At 45.3% G+C, this 26,503-nt stretch overlaps 1 protein-coding gene across 3 annotated transcripts in view; it reads right to left on the bottom strand.

Moving 5' to 3' along the window:
• Positions 1-26,503, bottom strand: part of NCK2 (NCK adaptor protein 2) — a 50,937-nt gene that overhangs the window by 13,604 nt on the left and 10,830 nt on the right. For all 3 annotated transcript variants that reach the window (XM_026034469.1, XM_026034470.1, XM_026034471.1), the window contains exon 2: positions 17,028-17,269. In XM_026034469.1, coding sequence (XP_025890254.1) covers positions 17,028-17,253 — 226 coding nt within the window. In that variant the 5' untranslated portion in view covers positions 17,254-17,269. The remainder of the gene's footprint in view (positions 1-17,027; positions 17,270-26,503) is intronic.

Raw genomic sequence — 26,503 nt, 5'->3', positions numbered from 1 at the left:
TCTGAGCAGGTTTAATTTATAGCGGCATCCATTGCCAGGATCAAAAAAAAAATGTGGCCAGCATCGTTTTAGGAGAATCACGCACAGAGCAGACCTTTCTTTGCAGAACTTTCTTTTCTCTGGAGCCAAACGAACGTGTGGCCCTGAGTTTATTTCTGGGGAGACTCCGAAATGCGCTTCCCACACTACCAAGCAACCTCCTCCTCTCCGCTCAGCAGCTGCCATGAGGAATAGGTCGCTGTTTCGTCCAGGCCAGCCAAGGAAACCCTGTTCCCTGGAAAGGGCTTCKGCTGCCCATGGAGCCTCCGCAGCCTCCCTGTCCAGCTGGTGCTGCTCCGCCAGGACGGGGGCACCCGCAGCTCCCCGCGCTCCGCTTCCCGCCGGCCCTCGGGCCCCTCAAGCCTCTCCGGGCATCTCCCCTGCTCCCTGCCCTGGAACGCTGCAGATGCACTCAGGGAGGCCCCCGAAATGCCGCTTCCGGGAAAGTTCGTGGCCAGGGCACAGAAAAGTTAGTTTCTGCTAAAACTCTCTCCTCCTGTGACACATTTGTTAGAAATGAGCCAACTAATTTAAAAGCTAGTGAAGGGAAGAAAAAAGAAGAGYCTGAGAAGACTCAGCAGGCTTTGGTACTAAAATATATTGCGCTCTGGGTCAGAAAAATCTTTCAAAAACATACGTCACTCTTAATAGAAGTCTTTAATGCAGCACCCTTAAAAYACCTCATAAAAGAAGAACGGTTATTTTGTTTTCTTCTCTTTCTTCCTTGCCCATCTTTTAGCCCGGACGCACATGAAAGGCCCGTTTATGGGATCACATTCTGTGTTCAAGCTTTTTGCTACGCACTTCTCCTTTCGCACGCCAGGCTTTCTGAGCCTCTTGACCAGCTCTGCACGAGCCCTTTCAAACCCAGACAAGGGCAGCGGCCGTTCACGTCACAGCAGCCACACAGGCCCCTTGGAAACGTTTCCGTGCTGGAGCTGAAGCTTTTCCTAAGCACCGAGACAGGAATCACCCGCTGGACGCAGAGCCACGAGCCGCCTCGCTCCTGCATTCCTGGGGCATTCGCGGACGYGGTGGTTGTTTCCAAAAGCACCTGCAGAAAATAACCTTTCTAAAACCAATATCTTTTACTTGGCTATGTGATATAAGCATTTAAAGAGAGCCCACACTCGTCTTAAAGCCTGGTTTTATTTTGCATTGGATTGTGTTACCCACTAGATTCAGACCAACTCCTTCAGCCAGGAAGAACAAAACCCAAAATAAAAATCCCTCACTGTAACTTATACTTGAGGTCAACTTAAACTGCTCCCAAATTCATGTACATTTACACGAATGACGCCCCTAACCGCTGCGCTTCCTGGCAGGAGAGCTGGAGGCTGCTGCAGCTCTCGAGGGGAAGATGTTGGCGGGCACGGCCCGAAGCCTCCGAGCGTGCAGGAGGCGGCACCGCGCGCATTGCGGAGCGCGGACAGGCCACAGGTCCCCGTGTCCCTGGAGCAGCGCTCGGAGAGCACAGGGACGAGAGGGGCAACGTGCAGGGGTTCGAGTCCCAGGGGTGGCCGCTGACAGGACAAGGGGCAACACAGGCAGCTCCATCTCCAGTGAGGAAGAACAACTTCCCTGTGAGGGTGCCAGAGCCCTGGCACAGGCTGCCCGRGGAGGCTGCGGAGTCTCCTTCTCTGGAGGTCTCCAAACCCGCCTGGATGCCGCCCCGTGCTCTGGGTGTCCCTGCTGGAGCAGGGGGCTGGACTAGATGATCTCCAGAGGTCCCTTCCAGCCTCAACCACTCTGTGATCCTGTGAAGTGCAGGCACAATACTCATACACCAGTAGTAAACACCCGCCTCGCTACAGATTTACAGTCCATTTTCTCATTCTGGTTTATATTTCTCGGTCTCTTTGCTAGGCAAAAGGCCCTTTACACMGCGGACGCGTTTCCCTCGTTTCAGCAAGGCTGCCTCCGGAGCCTGTGCGCGTTCCTGCGGGCCCGTGTCCTCCCTGGCGGGAGCAGCGCCCGCCCSCGCATTGGCACTGCCCCGGCACCTCCCGGAGCGGGGCGGCCAGGAGGGCATCGCCACGCGGCTGCGCGAGGCCCCTGACCACGACAGCTCTTACTAGCTGCTGCTCACCAATAACAAGTATTAAACACTGCAGACCCCTGCAGTCAAATGGCCTAGACTGCTCTGGACTGTTGCCTGATTTTTCTTCTAGCTTTYATCTGGGTGCATCTTCTAATATCTTTATGGACTTTAAATAGACTTTTTTTTAGAACTCTAAATGCACTAAATACATTTGTTCCCCTTAAAGGAACTGTTCGTGTGTCTGATAGCACAAATCCTGACTCTTCTATCTTATTCAAAGAGTTAGTCAATGTCCAAAGCCAAACCCTGTAAAATATCCGGCAAGTAAAATTAGTTCTCTAAACTCTCATAACCTGTTTTTTCTAAAATGCGTCTTATCTCATCTTAATACAAAAGATCGTGGACAAAAAATACACCCTAAGGCTTACTTGTGCATTACATTGACTTCACAGAACAAAAAAGGCCAAATAAGGGCTTTCCATAAAAAGCTACAACACAGGAAAACCATTCGACAGACTAAAGAACAGGCTTTGAAATCATTATGGCCACACTAAACTATTTAATTTCCAAAACAGAAATTCTTCAGTTCAGATGTCACTGAAAATCACAGAAATGGTCACTTAGGGAGCCAGCCTCCAACAACTTACTATAAAAACGAGAACAGTTAAAGATGGATTTTTTAATATAAATGGATTTTTCCCCCCAAGCACTATATAGTTTTTAAACTATATTAAAAAAAATTACCAAATTAAAAAATTACCAAAAAATACCAGTTAGTGGCCCATTCCAATATGCTGGAGCACTTTTGGCGTAAYTCATGCCATTAAATCTACATACACAACAGTAACAAATGCTGTTGCTCTTCCTCTCCCCACAGCAATTGGAAAATCAACTTTCTATATATTTTGCTTTATGAATTTATTTCTATATCTAAATCTGTGTGTGTGTGCACGCATATATATATATAAATAGATTCAAGCTTATAAGTCAGAACTAATTTTCCTACCCTATATTCATCCCTTTACATTTGAAATGAGCTTTTCCATCAGTCATGTGATTAACCAGCTGTAAATMAAATTTAAGTATGATAAGGGCCATCAAAAAGGTATCCAGAATTAACAGCACATCAAATGCTGCCGGCTATTTTCTTTCATTGCCTATTTAGAACTACAGCAAGCTTCTTCTTCCCTCAATTAAGAAATTAAATTATGCTGGATTGCCTAGTCAAAACACAAAAACTGCTATTAGAAGTGAATTCAAAGCATGCTTGTAGATGCAACCTGGGGAAACAAATGAGGCTGGCAAACACTTCGCTTCATTTGTATTTCTCCAAACCAAGCTTTGTGTATGATTTTCTTATTATTTTTTAATTCTCCTGAAACAGAAAGGCCACCTCAAACGGAAGAGGAGGGTGTTGAGGACTCCCTGCCCGCCCAGCTCTGGGTTTCCTCTCTGAGTCCCGCAGAGGCCAAGGAAACAGACCTGCCTTCCTTGGAGCCCCGTATCCCAAATCCGCCTGGTGAGCCAGGTCCTGTCCAGAGCTCCTTATCAACTGGCTTCATCTCAGTGAGATCAACGTAGCTCCATCCAACAGTCCTGATTGTAATTCCTGAGCCAAGCTAGGGAAGTTTTCCCGGGTTCCTCATCCGAACAGTAACAAAAAGCTGCTCGTAGAATTTTTCACACACTTAGCACATCTCAGTTTGTGTGTTTACTTTTGGAGGAAAATGTTTTCAGTGATACAACTTGCTTAACAGTAAAAGAAAAAAGATCTAGTCACAGTACTCACGACAAACAAATATAAATACAAACCTGCTTATGAAAATATTTTCATTTAAATCACTCTCAAAAACTGGTTAAGGTTAACTTCAGTGATTTGGCACAAGTTAAGAGCCCTGCTTCAGCTGAATGAAAACTTAGGCCTTCTTTCCCCGACATATAAACCCAAATATTATAGACAACATTTACTAGTTCTAAAATCCTAAAAGAACAGGTAACTGGAAAGTCTTATTAATTTGTTGCTTTGTGTTAGATGCAGCAGAAACAAGCAAGTTTATAAAAATCAATTATTTGTATTTAAAACAGATTCAYTCAATATTTTAATCAGTTTTTGTATAAAGTATCACAGAATCATGATTTCTGTGTATTTTCAAGGAATTCCAATTCCATCCACCTTTCTACATACATGTAGCAAAAAAAGATTTATTATATAGAAAAGTATAAAATTATTCCCTAATACTAAGGCTCTAAAGTGACTTAATATAGACTGCACTAGAATAATACATAAAGCTAATTGTAAATAGGAAGAGTATACAGTATTTTTTTTTTTTTACATAAAATTGAATTACATAAATGAAGGAATGGTTATCTTCTCTTACGAGAATTCTTAATAAGAAGCAGAAAACAGTTTACGTTAATCCACCTCTCCCAAAAAGTAAACAGTTTTTGACAGCTGATACGTAGCCATCACACACGTAACTTGATATTAACTTGTCTTTGCTACTTGATTAAAAAAAAAAAAAACGGAATTTAGGAGCAGGCAGGTAAAGTTTCTTATGTTACAGGGAAGAAGGAAACCACCAACAATTCTGCACTTTTTCAGCCTGGAACCTACCACTTCCTCACCCCCTGATGACCTGCACAGGCCCCTTCCCAAAGAGTGTCCAGCTGCTCCATGTCCACATGAGGCTCCTCTGCACTTTGGAAGCACCATCTKCACCGGCAGCACTCTCCAGAGCTGCTCTGTTGTAAATTCCAGGAATTGGCACCTGAATCCCTCACACAGAAACGAGGCCTTGCAGCCCTAGTAACCACTTCTGTGCATGTCCCTTAAGGAGCTCACTACCAAGAGAAGACACAGCAGAACGAGTCAGAGAATGGAAACCCTTCTTTAAATGTCACAGTGAAATTCCGACATTTCCTCAGCGAGGCTGCCTTATCACTGCGTTGTTCAAATATATTAAAAAACCAACAGTTTTGTGGATGTTTCCCACAGGTACAGAGGCTTCTGTAAGAAAACAGCTCCACAATCTTATTCCAAATGACTACTGCATTCATTAGTAATTTAGCTGGTGTTAAAACATGTCCATTTGTTAACAGAAAATGTATGTTCAAATTCCAGTATTAGATAATGTATTTCCTCTACCCAGAGCACTGAGAGCAAGAAGTTTAACTGGAAGATGCACTAATGAGAATTAGAAGCACACAAGTTTCCATGCAAAGCCAGAGGGAGGTAGATAAGCTCTTACGAGGCAGGTTTAGGACGAGCTTGGTGCTGTTAATCCTCTAAAGGACAGGAAAAAGGCTACTGGAGTTTCAAACAACATGTTGCCATCTAATATTCATGGGATTGCTCAGTTATTAAGATCTCTGGTTCCAAATTCTGTCTGCAAACTTAGAGTCAAGAGACCTTTCCTTGAATACAGGGTCTTTGCCTCCAAATCACTTGCTTTAAAATACCTCCACCTACTTTGTCAACTTATTATTGATGTTCAGCTCTTATCCCTCAGGAAATATAGAACAATGTACATCTCCCCTGTCATCCTCCTGCATTTAATGGAAAGATAAACTATATTTAGATGCCTCGTATTTCTACGAGGAAATAAGAGGTGCATAGGACAGGATTGGATACAAGCCCAACTCGTTAACATGAGCCTACTCCATCACTCATTAGGGAAAATACAAAGTAGACCACCTGTAATGGAACATGCTGACCATTCAATTAAAAAAGTCTTGAACGTAAGTCAAAGGAGCAATTCTGACTTGGATTTGGTGAATTTAACAGTAACTGGGTATTTTCACTTATCGTTTCTTCACATTTTCCCTCAATTCCCTAAGCAGAGAAATGAAAGACTTTGTAGTTATTACAAATACAGATTAAATTTGGGATCATTAAGCCCGAAACTAATCAAATAAGTTATAATACACAAATTATTAAAAAAAAGGAAGCCAATGATACAAACTTTGACTAAAGAAGAATTTCTTAGCATCAAAAAGTACACTTAAACAGGCAAGATAGGGAATTATGAATTGAATATGGTCATCTTATCCTAAACTTTAGGATACTGTATTCCCATCTAGCCTACACCAGACCGTGAAGCCTCAGGAACAAAAACTAAGCACCATGTAAAGCCGTTAGTGATTTTATAAGAAGGTTGAAATGACAGAGCTATACTACGCTAATATTTACAAGCGGTGAACATCTCAGATTTTCCTTTATTTATTACTTTCTTCTTTGGCAGACATCCCACCACTTCGATGCATCTCTCACACTGTGCATTTTACTGCAGGCCCCTTTAGGGAGAGGAAAGCAAAGTARGAGCCTCCTGGCCACTGGTCACCCCCTTTCCCCTGCCCAGCACTGACCTCCTCTCCCAACTGYAGCCGCTGCCTCCAGCTACCAAGGATGGCCCAAGGACGGCCAGAGGTTTCCTGCAGCTGTATGTGCAGGAGAGACCTTCCTTTCCAACACTGATGGGAAGCGACAGGGAAAACTGCTGCATTTACCAAGACTCCTCTCCTCTGCGGTTTGGCCCTCGCAAGCAAAACACTAAACATAAACACCCTACCACACAACCCCAAACAATTTCTGCTGTAAGTTAGAACTTGATAAGCAAATTATAAATAATATAGTAATAAATATATTTGCTATCCTAGAGAACAGCTTCACAAATGAGGAGTACACGATAAAAAACACATCCTGCACACCCATAAATAGGCAGACCGCCTGAGAGGAGCAACACTGTCACTACAACAAAATGTTTTCCTTTTGGCCCATGTGAAGCTCCCAAGGACTGCTGAACAGCATCAACGGCMGTGATTGTGCATTGCTCTAACAGCCCACAGCCAAAGCCCTAACTCAGTTTCTGAGTTCAACATAAAGCTGAAGTACTCAAAATACGGCAGCCCGGACTACCCAGCTAGTGAAACTGCTGCTCGTTTAGGTTAGCAGCGATGCCCGGATTTTGAGCACACACTCCTGCTTAGCACTGAAGAGACCGCAGTCCCCTCCACATATGTGACATGGATCTAGATTCCTGCTTCACAATATACTCAGAAAAAAAAATCAAATATTTCTCAGGGACTCTGAAAACGAGAAGGAAACCTCTCCAGCACCTACTGAAAGACTGTATGTACATATTTATAGATGCTAATTGATAGATGCTAATTTAGTTTGCCTGTGGGATATGCAACCCTGCCAGGGAACGGCTCCTGGTTGCTCTGGCTTTCAGCAGACCTCAGAAAGAGAAAACAAGGGAACGAACCTGAGTGGGCCCACTCAAGAAGTAGGGAAATGAAGACTTGGAGGGACTCCGGGAGACACACACAGCGGCAGACTGACCGAGGCCTTGGCACAAAGCGATCCATGATATTGAAAAAACTCTTTCGGGWTGGAGACTGGAGGCTCCATATGTGAATGGCAGGAAAGCCTCTCACAATGAGGAGAGACAAGGCAGTYGCCAACGCGCTAGAGAGACGTGTCTCCTCCCTCGGGGGGCTATGGGGAGCGCTGCCCCCCTTGCTCTTCCCGGCCATTCCGCAGGCGCGGCCAGGGGGTTCCCGCAGGGCAGGTCTGGCTCCTGCAGCTCCGCGGAGCAAAGGGAAGGGCTGCAAAGCACAAAAGCAGCTGCTGGCCGAGGCTTCCTCTCCGCGACCAACCTGACTCGCCAGGATGTGACTCGAAAGCGGAGGGGAAAGCAAGCAGAAGTGKGAATAAAAAGCTTTCCGAGGAAGCCCTGTCTCTGTATTTTGGTGCCTTCCACACAACATAACAGCTCATGGAAAGCATCCCAGTGAGGAAGAGCTTGCAATGCTGTAGCCTACACTGCAGCCCAAGGGAGGTTTCTTCTGTGGACTGCTAATACTCTTGGGGGCCTAAGAGAAATGAGGGCAAAAACGGACCCAACTCAAAATCCACTTCAAGAGGCTACCTGGAAAAATGTTCTCTTTTTTGCTCTCTCAGTAGAGGGACATAATTAGCAGATTGCTTAAAGGATTTTATTCTATGGAAAATGAAACATCAAAAGAGCCGAGGGAACAGACAGAAACTTCTAACACAAAAAGAGCAAAGGGTCTCTACAACTGGAAGAGAGTTTTAGGAGAGCTGTGGACAACAGGGGCACTTTTTATTAGGGAACTACAGACGTTCTTTGGTATCTGCTTTGGGCTGCTCTAAAGCCAAACACGAATCTATGTGGGCCTTTAGTTGGCTGGCAAAAAGATCCTCAGTTGGGCYCAGCTTAGGGCAGCAACGTCACCAGAGAGAGCAGCACCCGCGACTGCAGYGACGGCATCGCTTGATCTCTTCAAAACAGGCACATGCCTAAAACAGAGACCTGTTCTGCAGGTTGAGAGGCCAGACTGTACCTTCCCGTACACACACACTTACTGTAAGGACGATGAAGGGGAAGGAAGGGAGGRAGGAAGCACCTACTACAACGGCTGCCCATGGGCTATGGGGGCAAACTCTGCCATTCACAGCCGCGACCGGTCTCGCAGCTCAGCAAGAGCTGCTGGAAGGCACGACACGTTGTGGTGCATGTTCTGCGCTGGTTTCTGATCCCTAGAACAGCCAACCCTTTAGGCAATCGATACCAATTAATAATTCACATAAAACAAACGCTCAGCAGAGATAATACAACACATGCAGCTGTAACTTGAGCACAAAAACAGCCAAGCGAGCCAAGGTCTGGCGCGACCCCSAGCTAGCCCTGCCGTTCAGGAGCACCAAGCACCAGGTTCTGCTTTCGCTGCAGCTCCTGGCTTCTCATCTACCAGCAGATAAAACGCGGCTCTATATCTGGCAGAACAATCTCTGGCAAGCACCAGAGGTATTGCTCTGTACCAGAAATTCTTCAGAATATTTAAAGATTTTTTTTTCTCCTTTCAGGTCTTTTTACCGCATGTATCTGAAAAATTTGTAGGCTTTTTTTTTTCCTGCATTAAAACGCTCTGCAATTTCAGATTTGYTTCCTCCTTCTAATGCCCAAGTTCCTTTAGAAATCATAACATTTCTGTGCAAGTATGATTTTTGTTCAGTAGAGTAGGAGCCTCAATTCCTTCATGTTACTTTCACTGGATATGGTTTATCTGCAGAGAGGTTATTTGAATTTTTATAGGCATGTATTAGGTCTACAAGCATAAATTTGGCAGTTTGGTTTTGTTTCTCAGTATTTACTTTATCATGCACCGCATTATAACAACATTGATAACTGTTCACATATCAAAGTGATGCTGAGGTACAGCAGACCCTACCACGCCAACCATGTTCTCCTGACCCACTTTCCACAGCCCCGGTTACTGCYATTAAAGGTGTCTCAAGATCTCCAAAGGGAGATCGGGAAACTGAAAGCAGCCACTAGAGCAAAACTCAGGCAGGATGGGGCTATGTTTGCCTCATGGGCACCACGAGGAGCGAAGCGCCTCRGTTCCTATTGAACAAATCACCCGGCACGGGGCCCTAACTGGAGCACCCACCACTAACCCTGTAGGCGCCTGGCAGGAACAGAAGAAATACCCAAATTCCTCGGGTTTTGAAAACTCCCTGGCCCCTGGGAGCCCCCACGCAGCCCCTGGCCCCAGGGAGGCTTCTTTGGGATCTCCTCACTGAAGAGCAGCTGCCAAGGTGCTGTTGTCCGAACTTCACCGCGAAAGAGTCTATTTTAACTCAGAAATTGTGGGAAATTCAACCACTGCAGAATGACGGTGTGGCTGAGGTTCACAATAAATTCAACTAAATAGGAGCACATAGCGTATTAAAAAAAAATCCACCGTGCTCTCCACTGATATGAACAAGGACTAAAGTTCTTGCCTATCTGCCATTTACAAGTGCCAAGAGATCCTGCTTTATGCTCGGCCAGGGCTCCAGGGGACAGGACAGTCAGGCCCCTGTTTAACAACCAGATGGGAAGTGCAGAAGCAACAGGAAGCGACACAGGGGAAGCCTGTGCTGCGCCAGGCCTTCAGGGCCAACTCCTGGGGGGGATTCACTGCTGATGTCGGAGACGTTTGGCCACAGCAGAACACGTCACCCTTCTCCTCAGCGATCCTAGATGATAAATAGTGTGACAAGGAGCCACGTACTGCAGACAGGTCAGGGAGCAACACTGTTTTTCTAACATTCAACTGTGTTGAATGCCTGCTCACGAGCAGAAAAGACTATCATTTATTGCACGTCTGCTTCCAAGAAGTCAAAAACAATATTTGGAACTCAAAGCTCTACGGAGATTAGAATAATGTATGCTGCCCTGCAAGGCGYGCCTGTTTTTACTAAAATGAGCTCTAGGAGGTCTAGGAGCTCATGGAATCCCAGAATGGTTGAGGGTGGAAGGGACCTCCAGAGATCACCTAGTCCAACCCCCTGCTCCAGCAGGGACACCCAGAGCAYGGGGCACAGGGCGGCATCCAGGCGGGTTTGGAGACCTCCAGAGAAGGAGACTCCACAGCCTCCCTGGGCAGCCTGTGCCAGGGCTCTGGCACCCTCACTGTCAGAGAAATTTTTCTTTAAGTTCCTGGGGAACTTTTGGTGCTTCAGTGTGTGGCTGTTTCCTCTAGTCCTATCACTGGCCACCACTGAAAAGAGGCCGCCCCCTCCTCCTCACTGCCTCCCTTGAGGTATTTATACACRCTGATCAGGTCCCCCCTCAGCCTCCTCTTCTCCAGGCTGAACAGGYCCAGCTCCCTCAGCCTTTGCTCAYAGGGCAGATGTTCCAGGCCCCTGATCATCCTGGTAGCCCTGCGCTGGACTCTCTCCAGCAGCTCCACATCCCTCTTGTMCTGGGGAGCCCAGAACTGCACWCAGGACTCCAGATGTGGCCTCACCAGGGCTGAGTAGAGGGGRATGATCACYTCCCTCGACCTGCTGGAGACGCTCTTCTTAATGCACCCCAGGATCCCGTTGGCCTTCTTGGCCACCAGGGCACACTGCTGYCTCRTGGTCAGCTTGTCRTCCACCACAACACCCGGGTCCCTCTCTACAGAGCTGAATGTTATATAACACGATATATAACAATTTATTGCACTTGGAAGCTGTGTTTGCTCTTATTTCCACAATTTTTTAAATTCTGTGGCAAATTTTACACCCAGAGGGTCCAAAAAATGCTAACACTGAAAGAAGTCAACTAAGAAGTAATTAAAATATTTCCAAACTTGTATTTGACCATATTGGCAGCCTATCAATTTAATGTGCGTTCTATGATTACTACAGTTTACAGAGAAAAGGCAATGAACAGGTAAATAAATAGTGTTTTATCAAGGCAATAGTACAGAAGATTCTATCTACAGCCAAGACTGGGGCTGCAATATTCTGTATACCTCTGATGCCTTAAAAAATAGTGCTGGGGAAATGGGAAAAGTTCAGGTACGAGCCACAACAATTATTTAGATAAGTAAATCTCTCAGCACTGAACGACTTGGGTAGTAATCTTATTTCCAGGACTAAGGAAAAGATTTGTAAGTGATTTGGTGAATGTCACTGTACCTTGTGCAGAGAAAAAGCTTTCTGTTAATAGATGGTTCTTAAATCTAGCAGAAAAAGGTGCCGAGAATCCCAGTAAATGCAAGCTAGAATAAAGTCTGATAAAGCATCAAACTTTTCATGACTAACTATAGTTTCACAGACCTTTTTGAAGCCTCTTCAGTCACGAAGGAAAAAAAAAAAAAAAAAACAGAACAAAAAAAGTTTGGCCACAAAATCATTGTGGCCAAACTGGCTGATCACAAAAGACACCCAATGACCGTCGAGACGGAGCTGCCCAAGAGGCTGAACGCCTCCTTCTGCACCAGAAAAGATCTTGGATATGGACTTCATATCCATAAATAGCTCCAAGTATGAATGGGAATAATCAAACAGGACGCAGAAAACAACACTTAAGCATGTGCTACTTGATGAAACTTTGAAGTGTTCCCAGCATCTGCCAAAATCTGGATCGGGAAAAGCAAAGAGTTTGACACCCCATGCCAGACCTGCCAAAGTTTGACCGCTGCGACAAAGAAAAAAACCCAAAAACAAGAACCCCACACATCAGAAATTAAAGGTCGATGACATTTGCAGAACAAAATTTCAGAACCATGTTATGCTGAACTACGACTGCAATGCAAATATTTAAACTCAAAATAAGGCATCTAGAAAGGAAGTCGAGAGTATTTTCCAGTGCGAAGAAAACTCTGGTGCATTGAGAAAAACAAGAAGTGACTTATTCCAGAAGTACTGGCGATTAAAGAGATGAACTGGAAAGGAGAGGCCGGGAGCGAGCGCGTGGGGAGGGAAGGCGGGCGCTGCAGCCGCGCGGGAGCCCGCGGCTCCCTTCCTTCCTAGGGCTGTTTCCTAAGAGGCCAAAGACGTTTCAGACAGAAATAAATGTTCTCAAGTGGGAAAATGAGCAGTACGAGTGTGAGAAAACCTTCTCATAGGAGTAGGTGAAACTGTTATATTTCATACAAACACAAAACAGTGTGTGTATACACATACATACAGAACTGTGGGGGAGGAAGGTATAGAACCTGCTAATGCTACAGCACTCAGGGAAGGGATCACAGATGCACACGCTGACGTAAGGGAGCAATTCAGGCACTCGCACAYTGGGAAATAATCCCACGTCCACAAGATTCCCAGCAAATCACACACAGTGATGCAGGTTTTATTTTGTTTYGTACCTCATTTGTCAGTTCCTACCTCCACAGGAAGATCTGGCACACTGAGTGAATTCACCTTAAGTTACTGAAACGTTTTACTGACTTTGTCATAATCTTGATAAAAAAGTAGGCTGAAGAGTCTGCGTGCCCAGTCTTTTACACATTACTTTTTATCAAGCAGCCCTTCTTTTGGTGGACGTGTGTTAATAAAAGGGAGTCCCATTTCCAGCAAATCCCTACCGAGTCTGAGGCGGAAGGGAGCTACGTGCTGCTCGTCACGGATCCATGGGAAGCAGAGGCCCAGGCCTTCCCGCTGGGCCTCCACAGCCCAGTACRAGACACTGCCCGCTCCCAGGATAACCATTTGCAAAGGGATGAAGGAAATTAAGATYTTTGCCGATAGAAAAATACATTTTTTATTCATCTTGGCTCTCTGCAGATGGGGTTTCTATCCAGCACAAGGGGGCTGCACCAGCAGGTGCAGAGCTGCCTTGCCACAGAGCAGGGCCAGCGAGTGAGTGACGCCCGGGACGGCGCCGGGTGGCCCTGCCGAGCACCCACCCGAGTGGCAGGGCCCAAACCAGGGCTGCCTCTCACAGATTCACAGAATATTYAAGGTTGGAAGGGACCTCTASAGATCATCTAGTCCAACCTTCCTGCTCAAGCAGGCACACCTASAGCATGTGGCACAGGGYGGCATCCAGGCGGGTTTTGAAGACCTCCAGAGWAGGAGACTCCACAACCTCCCTGGGCAGCCTGTTCCACTGCTCTGTCACCCTAACAGTAAAGAAGTTGCTCCTCACCTGGAGACGGAACTTCTTGTGCTCCAGCTTGTGGCCATTACCCCTCGTACTATCGCTGGCCACCAGTGAGAACAGCCTGTCCCCTTCCTCCCTGCATTCTCCCTTCCTGAACTTATACATATTAATCAGATCCCCTCTGAGCCGTCTCTTCTCCAGAGAAAACAGGCCCAGCTCACTCAGCCTCTCCTCGTACGAGAGATGTTCCATTCCCTTAATCATCCTGGTTGCCCTTCTCTGGACCCTCTCGAGAAGCTCCTGCCAGGGCGTGGGGAAACTGCTAGAGAAGATCACAGCTTAGAGGCCTCGTGTTTAGGAGAGCTTAATTGAGACGGATTCAAAAATGTGCCCTCCCCACAAAAGAAACCCGCTACAAGGAAACTATTTTAAACTTCATTATAATGAGTCAAGATGAAATTTTAATCACAGGCCTGGAAGCTGGCTTTTGCCTAAAGAAGAGTAATAATTACCAGATTTCATTCAATATGAGCAAACAGAAGACAGCAATTTGAAACGGTGAAATTGCCATTAACTTTTTAATCTCAGCGTTATGCCATTAAGACAAAAGAAGAGAATGAAAATTTAAATCATCTACAAAACTTAATAGGTGGCCTAAACTTCAGATTTCCATAATTAAAAACGGACAGTTTAGTATGGTCACATTGCTATGTTCCCCAAAGAGACTTAAGACTGTTGGAGTCTCATGCACCAAATGGAAAACTGGTGAAAACAGACAACAAGCACTGTAAAGATTACAAGGCTGGAAACCTCCAAGAATCACTTAGGAAAAGCTAAACCTTTGGGAAAGATCCCTGCCAGCAGGACTAAGGAAGAAATAGTCCAACTGAAAACCGATTTTAATAGCATATGTTAAGCAAGTGGCAAGCAGCCTTTTAATTCGCATCCAGTACATAGAAAAGAGGGCTCCAAACGTCTTTTATTTTCTTTTTGCTGATGTTCTTTCTTAAGAAGTCCTGAATSCAGTGGGAAGTACAGGAGGGTGCTGAAAGGGGCTGACGTTCGGAAGCAGCGCGCTGCCTGTTGCGGGTACAGGGGCGCCCACGAACCCTCCCCGAAGCCCAGGGCAAACGAGCGCAACGCCGACCGCATCTCAGGCTTTTAGCACTTTATTAATATCATTCTATTAATGACGCTCCATATCGTTCTAGGAAAAGTAGTTTTGCCTGTGAACAAGCCTGATTTTATTCTGCGATGAGACTGAGAGTTTTCCTGACAGAGAGAAGTGCCTGAACGTAACGGGCTTCAGTCGTGCATTTGGCTCCATATACACCCGCCTGTTAACTGCTGCCATAAACTTTCAGTAGGGCACACGGATGGAAGACTGGTTAGTAGCTGATGCCACTTCAACAGTTAACTGCAGAGACTATGAATTAAACAGCAGTAGTTCAGGTGGGGTCTGTCCCGGTGCGCTCCACGCCTGGCGCTCCGTGGATTTAGGGGGCAGCGGTCGCTGCGCGTGGCTCGGGGGGACACAGGGGCGGCCGCTCACGCAGGCCGCACRGCAGCCCCGGCGGGACGGCAGCGCCCTCCTGTGAAACACGCTCGAATCCAAGGAGACGCAGGTTGTCAGGAAGGGGGAAAGCGCGTGCCTGCGGAGGGCTGCAAGTACCAGAGACGGATCGGGGGGCCCCAGGGCCCCCCTCGTGTCTCAGCYGCCTTCGGTGACACAGAGATAACACCATGAGCTACTCCTGCCCTGGGTTTCCACAAGCTTTACTGATTCCTATCTTTATTTTTTTCTTTCCTTTCAAGGTCAGTACCTGATATTTTGGTCACAGTTTCAGCCTCAAGGCTGGAGGCGGGTTTGGTTTAAGGACAAGACACGAGGCACGTTTTAGATTTCTACAAAGAGAACTTAASAGCTTGTTTCCTCGGGCACAGCAAAACTTTCAAGCCCAGTTTCACTAGGTCAAGTATCAATCCTGCTATTTCCGAGCCTTCATTTAAGAAAAGACCTCTTGGTACTGGCTGGAAAAAAGGCCCCTCTAAGGAAGGATAGTCGCTCGCCTTATTCCAAACAGGAAATCAGGGAGCAGCAACAGCCTCAGTGCCTGTATTTCAACAAGGGTTCAGGAGAGGCAAAACCAAAGCTGGACACATCTGCCGAGCTCAGCACAAACTGATTAGTTCCATCACGCCAAGCAGTTCAACACGCTGTTAAAAACCATACAGAAAGGGTACTCTTAAGCTTCAGATCTTTTTTTTTAAGTTTAGCTCGAGCTCAAGAGCRGGCTGGGTAACACTTAGGCTGTTTCTTACTGTCACAGGATGTAAGAGCATAAAGGAGCCCGTGAGCTACTTGGAACTCTGCATCCTTAGCAGGTCCAGAGTCACTGCAAAGGGAAAACCTGGTCTCTGACACACCGGCATTTTGTGCTCGACCTAAGTAACACATCCCTAAGCCAGAAGCAATACCCAGTCGAAAAGGGAAAAGACAGGAGATGATTATAAAGGCCCTTGAGAGGTTTAAAAACCTGTGAGCRTGCAAAAAGCTGCACGCAGATGGCCGAGGTCTGCAAGATGGGACACGGGTTCAGGCTGAGCCCCGAGGCCCGCGCGGATCCTTCCCAGCACCTCCCGTGTCACCGCGGCCACGGGAGGCCCCTGCAGCAGCAACGAGCTCCGTGGCCATCCGGGCCCACGTCAGTGCTGCGCCAGGACACGCCTGCCTCCTCGCCTTAAATAAATGCAKTTTATCTATTACCCGCAGAGGCAGCTTTACCCCAAGTACGCTTGCGTATTTTACAAGAGCACTTGCTGCAACAGCACTGCTAAGGTGCAGGGAGCTCACAGGAGATTTCAGGAAAATGGTATGTGTTTTAAACAAGTTAAAATCCATGTAATGGGAGGTTAAAATCACAAGTGGAATTTTTGGTTTGAACTAGTTCTTTGGGATCAGAGCTCTTTTCGTCACACGAAACTCTGCGAAGACATCATCGCATTTTAATGAATATATTCCAAGAGAAGTGGTTATTACTTTAAATACCGCAGTTGTACATTCAGGGATCACCTTGGAACACAGAAACCTCTGACACYGCACGTGGCCACACCACTCATCACCAGCACAACGTGATCAAAGCTTTGCTATGTTATCCGTGCACCAACATTTCCGTTCACATCCTTCTGTTCTGGCGTGAGGGGACTTGGCAGGGGAGGAGAGGATTCAGCAGTTCGTGTCTCAATGACAGCAAAAAATTCTCCTCCAGCCACTGCAAATTCACAAGCACTGGCAAACTGGGACAAAATCAGATCCGTTTCTCCTACATGATACACAAGAAAAACAGTCACAGACCCCGTGACCCTCCCACCTCCAGCCCTCCCTCGTCCAACATGATGCTTCAAACTAAGGATTACAAAGTTCATACAAACATTTCTTCAAAACCATACCCACAAACCCACAATACATTGATATTATATATATATATATATGCAACATTCCAAATCTGAAATTCATCAATTCTACTAAACTCCTTCCAAAGTACTAAAGGACTTACCCAATGTGTCTTTTAGATTTTTAACCAGAGAACCTTTCTTCAAGCTGTTTTTTCGCTCCACATAATTTGATGGCACATATCCCGTTTTGTTGGCCGCGTTTCTTACCCTCCACCATGTCTTGGAATCATCTAATAGCCAAAGACGTTCATTTTTCTTGATGTCAAGTTCTTGGTCCTGCTGTGCAGTGTAATCCCACTTTGCAATAACAATAACTTCTTCTGTCATTTTTCATGGAGTCTTTCTGAAACATAATATTAAAACACATTCATCAATAAATTACTTCATGTAACTCGTACTCCAAATTTTTGTCAAACTCTCTTCTGTAATAAGCAAGGAAGAGGAAGGGGAAAATAAGATATACAGAAAAAAAAGAGCAACTTCATAACAAATTTGGTTATAATGTTCTCTTCCTTTGAACACATGCGAAATATTAGATACATATTAACAGTGCCTAAGTCACAAAATCTGTTTTGTTTTTGTTTATGGCATTATAGAATTACTGCACATCTAACAGCCACACATCTGATTGCAGAAAAATACACAGCAACAGCGCAAAACTGTATTTCTTTCCWTCAACCCTTCGAATACTTCTGCCCCAAACAAGCTCTCCTGCTTTTGCCTTTTCTTTTTCCTAACAATTTCTCCAATGTCACTTATGTTTTTTCTAATTGTTGCCTTTTTTGAGAGAGGGAGAGAAGGAGAGGGGGGCAGAGAGAGAGAGAGAGAGAGAGAGAGAGGGTGGGAGGGAGGTGGAGGTTGAAATATATTTCAAATTGATTATAGTAGATTTAAATAAATAAATAAATACTTCCAATAAACTACACTTCAGTAAAAAAACACTCCCAAACACTGGTGTCTAGGGACCTTTCCAAGGTGATTTGCCCTTGCTGTGCAGTTCTTGGCAGGACGGGGGCTGAAGGTGCAGGGTCTGACCCGGGCCAGCCCGTGTGCTCACAACAGCCCAAGGAAGGCGGCTTGGAAAAGGTGACGCTGGTTTAATCACGACGCTTAATTCCTTGCTTTCCAATCAGGAAACACAGGAACACACAGGAATGAAAAGCAAGATTCAGACACAAGCGCTCAGTCCCAAGATGAAGTAAAACTCCAGCTATGGTGTTTGGAGCAATTAAGAAGAAACAAAACTCTTATAATTGGAAATGGCCACGACCTATTCAGAGAAGGGCTTGGAACTGGTGAAGTTACAAGAGAAAAAGTCATTGTGCCCTTTGGCTCTTCTTTTTTTGTTCTGAAGCAATAATCCCACCYGACGGGGACACGGGGAGCCTCCCGGGAGCTCTGCGCCACGGGCTCCGGCTGAAGCCGCCCTGGTTTCCGGCTCGYGGGAATCACGCGCGGCCTCCAGATCGAGGGGCTGATGCAGCCACGGGGAGGCCCCGCCAGCCCGCGCCGGGTGCCGTGTCAATGTCAATAAAATCTCTCTCTCTCTCTCTCCCCCCCTAAGTTAGATCAGTTTATTTTATCTCAGCAATCGTGAGCGGGTCAATTCTCACCATTACTGGAGATAGGGATGTCTGAAGAAACAAGGCACTGGAAATGGTGCGCTCCCAATGAAAACAAGTTCAAAATCTGCATTTCAACTGCAGCGCCTTAATAAAGCCAAACACATTAAGAWAGTATTTGACGAACGCCTCCTGGAAAACCACCAGGTCCCTCCTGTTYCTTGGGAAGCAGGACGCTGGAGCGGCTCGTGCGGCAACACAGCCGGAGCTTCCCGCAGGGCCTTGCGGGGGGTGGGGGGGAGAAGGGGGAAAAAAGAAAAATTTGAAAAAAAATCTCTTGCAATGCCACTGGCCTGGCCCTGCAAGGTATTTCCCGAGACAGGGCRGTTGCAGGGCTAGGACTACTTTAGACGTGACTCAGGACAGGGTTGTTCTCCACAACCCCCTTTCAATCAGCATCCCCTTTGGTTACTAATTCTACCCACACYGTATTTGCTGCAGTGTTAGCAAGACTACAAAGACTGTATCTGCATTATTTAACTTCATTTTCCAATATATTTTCCAATACTGCAAGAGCGCAGAGCCTTCAGGGTTAGAGCTTATCAGGGTCCAAAGCAAAACCACATGACCCTCCAGAACCTAAGACATCTTAAACCCAACTTCTCCAGAAAACCTGTGCTCTGCTGAACAGCACAGGGACAAGTTACCAAATGAGGAGGAGAAAGCGAAAGGAGGGTTCAGCAGGGGAAAGCCTAACAGGAGCAGGAGGGCTCCAAGCAGTCTCTAGGTGCTCCCCTCTAAGGGCAGTTTCATTAATGATATCAGTTAACGGTGGAAAGTTTTAAATGTTTTTCCAGAAAATGTGCAGTGATGCCAGGAATACCCGAGCGTAACAACATGTCCGGACGGAGCTCGGGTGCTTTCAGGCACCTTCTTTCTTTGTCCAGTGGGTAATTCTGTTAGGAGACAAGGGCTGCCTTCACTGGTAGCTGCTCTACTGCAGAAACCTGTGCAAAAACTCTCCAAAACAGCAATGTCCTTGGCAGAAAAGCTGAAAACTCTGCCAGCGAGGGAAGGCAGTGAGCAAAGACCCAGGCAGGGTTAGCGCAGGTTACGCTGGATTTGGGGATGGGCCGAAAGTCTGTCCCAAKAGGGGAAGATCTTTTCTCTGGCCCCAAGGTGGGACAGAGGGGGACATCGGAGGAGCATCAAATGCTGCAGGGCCTTTATCCAAAGCAAYGCCAGGAAAGAAAAGGGGATGTCCAATAAACCGCCCGTGTTGCAAGACTTGAACAAAGACAGAGAACAACCCCAYAAAAACAAAGAAAGAACAAGATAAAGAACAACCTGGGGGATTTTAAACTGGTACTTTTGAAACTGAACCATATGAAACTTCAGTGCAGAGGGACTGCACAGAGTTTAACTGAGCAGAGTTTGCTCCAGGAGCTTGTGCAGCGATGCACGTTCCACGTGAGAGGAATTAACTGCCCGCTGGACAGTCTTTACCAAATCAATAAACTTCTATTCCTTTTAAGATGCACGAAGACAAAGGGAAAGTGAGATCAGTTGGAAGGGTTTTAAAAGAGGAATTGGAAACAAATTGCAGTTACAAATAGCTGAAATGAAAAAACGAAAGACACTATTCTACCCAGTACAGAATTCAAACAGGTCTATCACTTTATACCAACCACACGCTTTTACTCTAACTTTAAAGCACTCAAATTCTACACTGTACAGTATTTAACAATAACAAACAGTAATTTAAACTCATTAAAAACACAACGCTGAAGTTACTTTAATATAAATATATTGGAAAAAAACAAACAGGCCCAGAAAACTTYACTTCTCAGGTAGCAGTAACATGTTTCTTTCACAATAAGTAAAAAAGAAGCCAGCTCAGTGCCCTGGTTGGGCTCAGAAATCTCCTTTTTACGGAGACACAAGTCACAACTCCCACTAATTTAGTGCCCCGGCCAAACGGGCGGGAAAACGGGCSTTTTCTGCAGCCCTTGGCGGAGAGGCTGAGGTTGATACAGTTGGYTCAGGTCCCGAAAACGAGCACCGAGGTTCAGCTTCTTGCTCTTGCTGCTCACAAAGAGCTCACAATTTATTTTGCAAAAATGAACATGGTTAAGAAAATGACTGACAGCAACAATTTAATCTCTCTCCAAGGGAACAAGCAAGAAATCTATTAATAGGCAGCTGTAATTCCAGGAACACAGATCCTAACAGAGCTCTGCCTTTGGATGCTGAAAGAAGGGTRCTCTCCTTATCCAGCACACAGGGTTTGCTATGACACCCACGGGCCCGACATACAGACCTGACACCCGACAGGAGCTGACTGCCCTGGAAAAAGGAAACGGCAGCTCCTGAGACAGGGCAGCTTTGAGCAACGAGTGACCATCCCTTTCCCTACACCCCCCTGCCCAGAGACAAAACGTGCCTTGATCCCAACGCTTGGGCTGCTCCAGGCCGGCCATCCGATGTCCGTTCCGTTCATCTCTTCCACGATTAAACCACAACCTCCAGAAGACCTTTGGTCCTCAGGGAAATACGGGCTGAGGGGGGAAGAATCTCTCTCCACGGCAGCCCCCCGCACACTAAGTGAAGGGGCTCAGCCATTAGTAAAGGGCTAGTATTAGATCGCGTTACCTGATACGGACTCCGAGGGCTGAAGCTTCCTTATTATTGAGGATGCAATCGGTGTCAGGAAGCCTGCCTKCAGTTTCATCAGGCCTGAAATTGGGCCTCTGTTCTTTAATTTAGTGTGGAAAAGTACGTTTTGACATATAAAAAAGGCTTCAAAAATGTAACTCTACATAGGAGATGAAGCAGCCTCCAAGGCAACACTCCAAAGGCATTAAAAAGCAATGTGAATTCAAATGAAAGCTTGTGGGAAAATACTACACCCTTTTGACTTACTTCTTGCTATTTTCAATAAAACACTCACCATTTTTGATACTTAGGCAAGCTCTCCTCACGTGCTTCTTTCTGGGTTTTTTTTTTTTGCCACAGACGTGGGGAAATGCAACAACCTTACTGCAAAGACCAAACTGAAACTCGTGAGACCAAAGCCACGCAAAAGAGTCTGTATTTCTGACGCCTGGTACAAGAGAATTGCAAAATGCAGGCAGAGCTAAAGACAGCAAGTGGGCTGACCAGAATTACAGCAAATCTTTATCCTTTGCTTAAATGGGTAAAGGCCCTGCAAAGGTTTTTCACTCGAGCTACTTGCTGGTGCTCAGATGCATTTTCTAACAGCTTTTGCAGTTTAGGACTTCAATATTGCATCTAATGGGGCTCAATCCACTGCAAGGGACACATTTCAACACAAAGAGAGCACTGCACCCAAAGTTAACAGAAAACTGCTTTTCCTCTCTTTTAAAAAGAAAGTTTCAGTTAAATAACCACAGTGAGCAAACATTCATCATCCATCTGCACGATTTTGAAGTGTTAAACAGACACTTGAATAGAAAAAGCTGCAACATGTGAGAACCCAGGTCGCAGGAAGACCAGAATTTGAAGCCTCGGTGGGTCTCAGCTCAGAGATCTTCTCTGTTCTCAAGTAAACTGAAAAACTGAGACCAAATATTTAACAATGGGCTCCAGGCTTAAAATTAAAAAAAAATATATAAATAATAATAATAAATGTCACTGGACATGTCATTTGTAGGAAAGAGGGAGTGAAGAAAAAGCTGAAACTGAGCACAGGCCTTTTCACATATTTTCAATTAGCTAAAGTGGTTGAACAGAATCTGAATGCTTAAGGATCTGTGTATTTACTTAAAAAACCCAAAATAGGACTAGCATAAGCTACGGCTATGCTATAGAAAAAAATGGGGAACCACGTAACCAGTTCCTGGAACACTATCCGCACACACAACACAGGCAACCAAAAACGCATGCAGAAATCCCCCCCTCCCTTCTGGGGCCTTCCGATTGGGATAGATAACAAGAACATCCTCCACAATTCACCTCAGTTACTAACACTAAACTGAAAGCCGTACCTGGGCTGTCTACAATTAGGGACTGCAGCTGCCTGAGTGTGGCAATTAAGTTGGGGAATTTCGGCACTCGGTCTCGTTAAGCTGTGCTGACTGCTGAACTACRCCTGGTAGGGCAGTAAGTGCCACGGATTGTCACTAATTTCATTCCACGTGCAAACTGAACAGTCTCCGTTAGTAGAAGCTGATGCTGGTAGTTTAACACAGTCAGTTTTCCAGATGTGAAAATTATCATGAATGAAAACTGAAAAGAATGAAAACAAAGGCGTAAACACATTTTTATCTATGAAAGAAGATTTTCTTTTTTGTATTTTCCACCCTCTTACAATTCTGCAGTTATTGTTTTACATTGTTAAGAGGACATCCTGTTTAAGAACTGAGATTAAAAAAAAAGCCCAGAGTTTTTCTGTGTCCCCTCCCTGCCACGTTTCTTTTAAGAGAAAAAAATTATAGCAAAAAACACAACTCAAGAAATGCAAACTAAAGGTATCAAAAGCAGTACAGTCTTTATAATTAAGAACTACAAAAGGTTATTAGAAATGTCTGAACACATGAAGTATTACTAGAAGTACAAAACGAGGCAGAGCGGTAAGCTCATGTGTCCAAAAACATGTTTAACGTACTTTCATKCTATGACATCAGTTTGTATAGACAACCACTTTCTGCTCCTCTATTTACTGAARTGGTAAAAATAACAATAATAAAAAAATACTGCAGGTAAGAGGAGGAAGTTCTGGAGAATTTTATGTGCCACTAGTCAGAGAGCATAAATGAGATCTCCTTGATAGCACTGCCACGTAAGAGGCACCCCCAACACCCACAGCAACTTATTATGGAGGACTAACTAATACGTGACAAAAGGGTTTTAAAGGCAGGCAAGCCTGAACATACCAACTATCTTTCTGTGTATTTTTCAGTTTTTTTCAGAATTTTCAGCTTCTGGTTTAGGCCTACACACGTAGGAAAGCCCACGTAGCCTACACTGCATTAACAACTAGCTGAGTGACAGATCACAAGAGGAACTTCAAAAGAAGGGTCATCAGATAACATGAGGGCTTCAAGCTGGACCCAGGCAGTTGTTTTTGCCTCAACAGGACCCAGCTTCCTYATGAGTCACTTGGAAAAAAAATAGAAGAATTAATTATAGACAAATATTTGAGGGCGATGCAACCAGGCAGAACGGCTGACAGCCTCCGAGATTCTCTGCTCTGCGCAGGAGAAATAAAGAAATAAAAAGTCACGTTGTAGGATGATGGTTCCCTTCTGGACTTAAAGACTGTTTGACCACACTAGAGCAAGTGTTTTTAGATGTCAGTTCTTAAAATATATTAAAGTTTATATTCTTCTAAAGCCTTACTAAACACTTCCTTACTGAAACATAGTAATAATGACCTGTATGTCTTAAAAAAGGGAATGACCAGCTCTTTACTGTGATCTGCCCTATTAACTAGTATTTTCAAACTACTTTACCTGAAGACTTTTATCTAGACGCTTCCAAATCCTGACTTCCACACGAGCTGCTTCATCACCTGCCCCTGTGTGGGGAYGGACCCGACTGACAGGTCTGGGTCTGTCCTCCCCCAGGGCCGCATGTGACAACTTGTAAGGAGGGTGACAACTTYTAAGCTGCGTTCCCTTCTTGGTGCCCCGCCGCGGTGTGTCTGAGATGCTAATCTCTAACAGAGCTGCAGTTGTGCTGCAGCACCTTGCATCTTGCCTTACAACACGCAGGCAAACAGGAAACCTCAAGGCTGCTTTAGCCGCAACGAATTTCTGCAGAGCTCCAATATTGCACAAAAATTAAGCTTGTTTTCTGTCCTGAGCGGTTTTAGGCTCTGTTTTAAAGAGACATAGAACATCGAAGCACACAAAAACACCTGGAAGATACTGTCTTACTAAAGAGTCAATGCAACAGCTCACCACACAAGAATATATGCTTATATAATAATACACACAATACTTATATAATAATATATGAATATTATATAATATATGAATATGTAAATATATGAATATATGAATATATGAAAAGATGACTGAAAAAACTTTCCCATCTAATCTTGCATGAAGCATCTGCCATCAATCACTGTGTCCCAATGAAACGCTCAGGCTCATTTAAATGATCTTTCAATATGCAAACTCACCAATAAGGGAAAAGAACCAAGTGATGTTTCCCAAAGCAAGACCCACATGTTGTGTTTCGTGTGCAGCCCACAGTGTTCATGATGATGACCATCTTTGACAGATCTAGCTCATCTCTAGGCTTTTTCCAGCCCTGTAGGCCCCACTCAAGCATGAAGGTGCTATGACATTGCTTACTAGGCAAGAGGAGCAAGTAGTAATTGCAGCTGGTGCGGCTTCTTCCTCTGGGCAAGCACCCTGTTAGCCTAGAGTCAGCATTAGATAAAATGGAGAAAAAAAAAAAAAAAACCTTGTTGTCCCCATTCAAGTTATACTGAGCATGGAACTTTTCAGAAGGGTAGCAGCAGATTTGGGAAGAAATCCTGCAGATTCTCGGTGCCTGCTGTGAAACGGAGGCCCGTGCAGGCRCTCACAGGACGCGCGTGCGGAGCTGCCGCTCGATGCCGCTGAACCAAGCGGGGCCAAGCGGGAGCAGGAGGCGCGAGGGGCTCCTCGCAAGGGAAGCAGAGGGGCCGCAAGGCCAACACGGGGGACACCCCGGCGCGAGGCTGCCCCCCAGCAGCCCGGGTCGAGGGACGTGAGCCCAGAACAGTGACGCGGCCCCGAGGAGGACACTCTGCTTGGACTAGGGAACATCTCCGGACACTGTGACAAGAGTGAAATTATATTTTAGAAGTAGCAAATTAAGATGTTATTTTGGCCTGCTACCTCTATTGTGGCTGAAGGGAAGAGAGACTGCAAGTTTAAGTTCTCCACTTAAATGAATTCATGCAGTAATATCCTATTTTCTATATGGTGTTCACTGTGTTTAACGCTGTGACCTTCACATGAGCTAAGCTTCCCAAGTGTCATTTCATTAGTAACACTGCTATGACAAAATTTCCTGGTCTGGGGCATGTCAAGTTACAAATACTTAATTAATATGACACTCTTTAAAAAACACAATACTAAATAACATCTTTCCTATTCATGTGATAAGCACTCAGCTGTTTTGGTAAGCTAAGTTTTTAAAAACCTTTTGATGTCTTAYTTAAAAAGAAAAGGCTATTTCTATACCCTTCCTGGAATAGTAGGATTATTATGAAGTAGAYTGTGCTTGTTTTTAGCTTCTGACAGATCATTTAAATTTAAAATTGTATTTCAAAGGACAAAAAGTTGGTATTCTGCAGAAATAAGCTCCCGACAAATTAATACACATTGAGTTTAGTGATACTAGTTAGGAACCTTATAACTTACCCATGCTGAAAAGAAAACTTATAATAGAGTTATGTAAAAATGTTCTATAGAGGTCTTAGCTAAGCTAGAACACAGTATGAGCACCAGCGYACAGGGTTTATTATAAAACCTGTCTTGAGCCTTTCATGTAAGAGATTACTAGCAAGCAATTGTCTAAAGACAACCTCGAAGGATTTTAAAAGAGGAAGAGAAAGGATATTTCAGCTCTTTCCCCCCCTTTTTTTAGTTTCAATAAACTTATTTTTATTTCAGCTCGAAAGCAGGTCAAAGATGAAAAGGCAGCACTGGCAGTTTTCTAAAGACCAGACAAAAAATCCCTGAGCAAGGGGGGATTTTTGTAGTTACACAATTTTCTTAAGGCTTCATCCAGCCTAGCCAGTATTTCTGGAAGAAGCCATTTCTCCCCACACTTCTTAATTAAGGACTATTCAAAATTACATCCTTTCAGACCCTCTTCACATGCACTTACCAGAAAACAGTAAAAATGAACTAAGCTGGCCCTGGTTTTAGTCTGTTGCGAAGCGGGGAAAGCCGCAAGGCCTGGGCCCGCYGCGGTTCCCGCCGCGGATCCGCCGCTCCAGGGCAGATTCCTGGGGCGGCTTCGCCCGCCGGCCGGGGCCCGGGGCCTCCCAC

Source organism: Nothoprocta perdicaria, unplaced genomic scaffold (genome assembly GCF_003342845.1).
Source record: "Nothoprocta perdicaria isolate Ctin4 unplaced genomic scaffold, notPer1 scaffold_144, whole genome shotgun sequence".
Lineage (NCBI taxonomy): Eukaryota > Metazoa > Chordata > Aves > Tinamiformes > Tinamidae > Nothoprocta > Nothoprocta perdicaria.
This window is presented reverse-complemented; position numbering and strand designations above follow the sequence as displayed.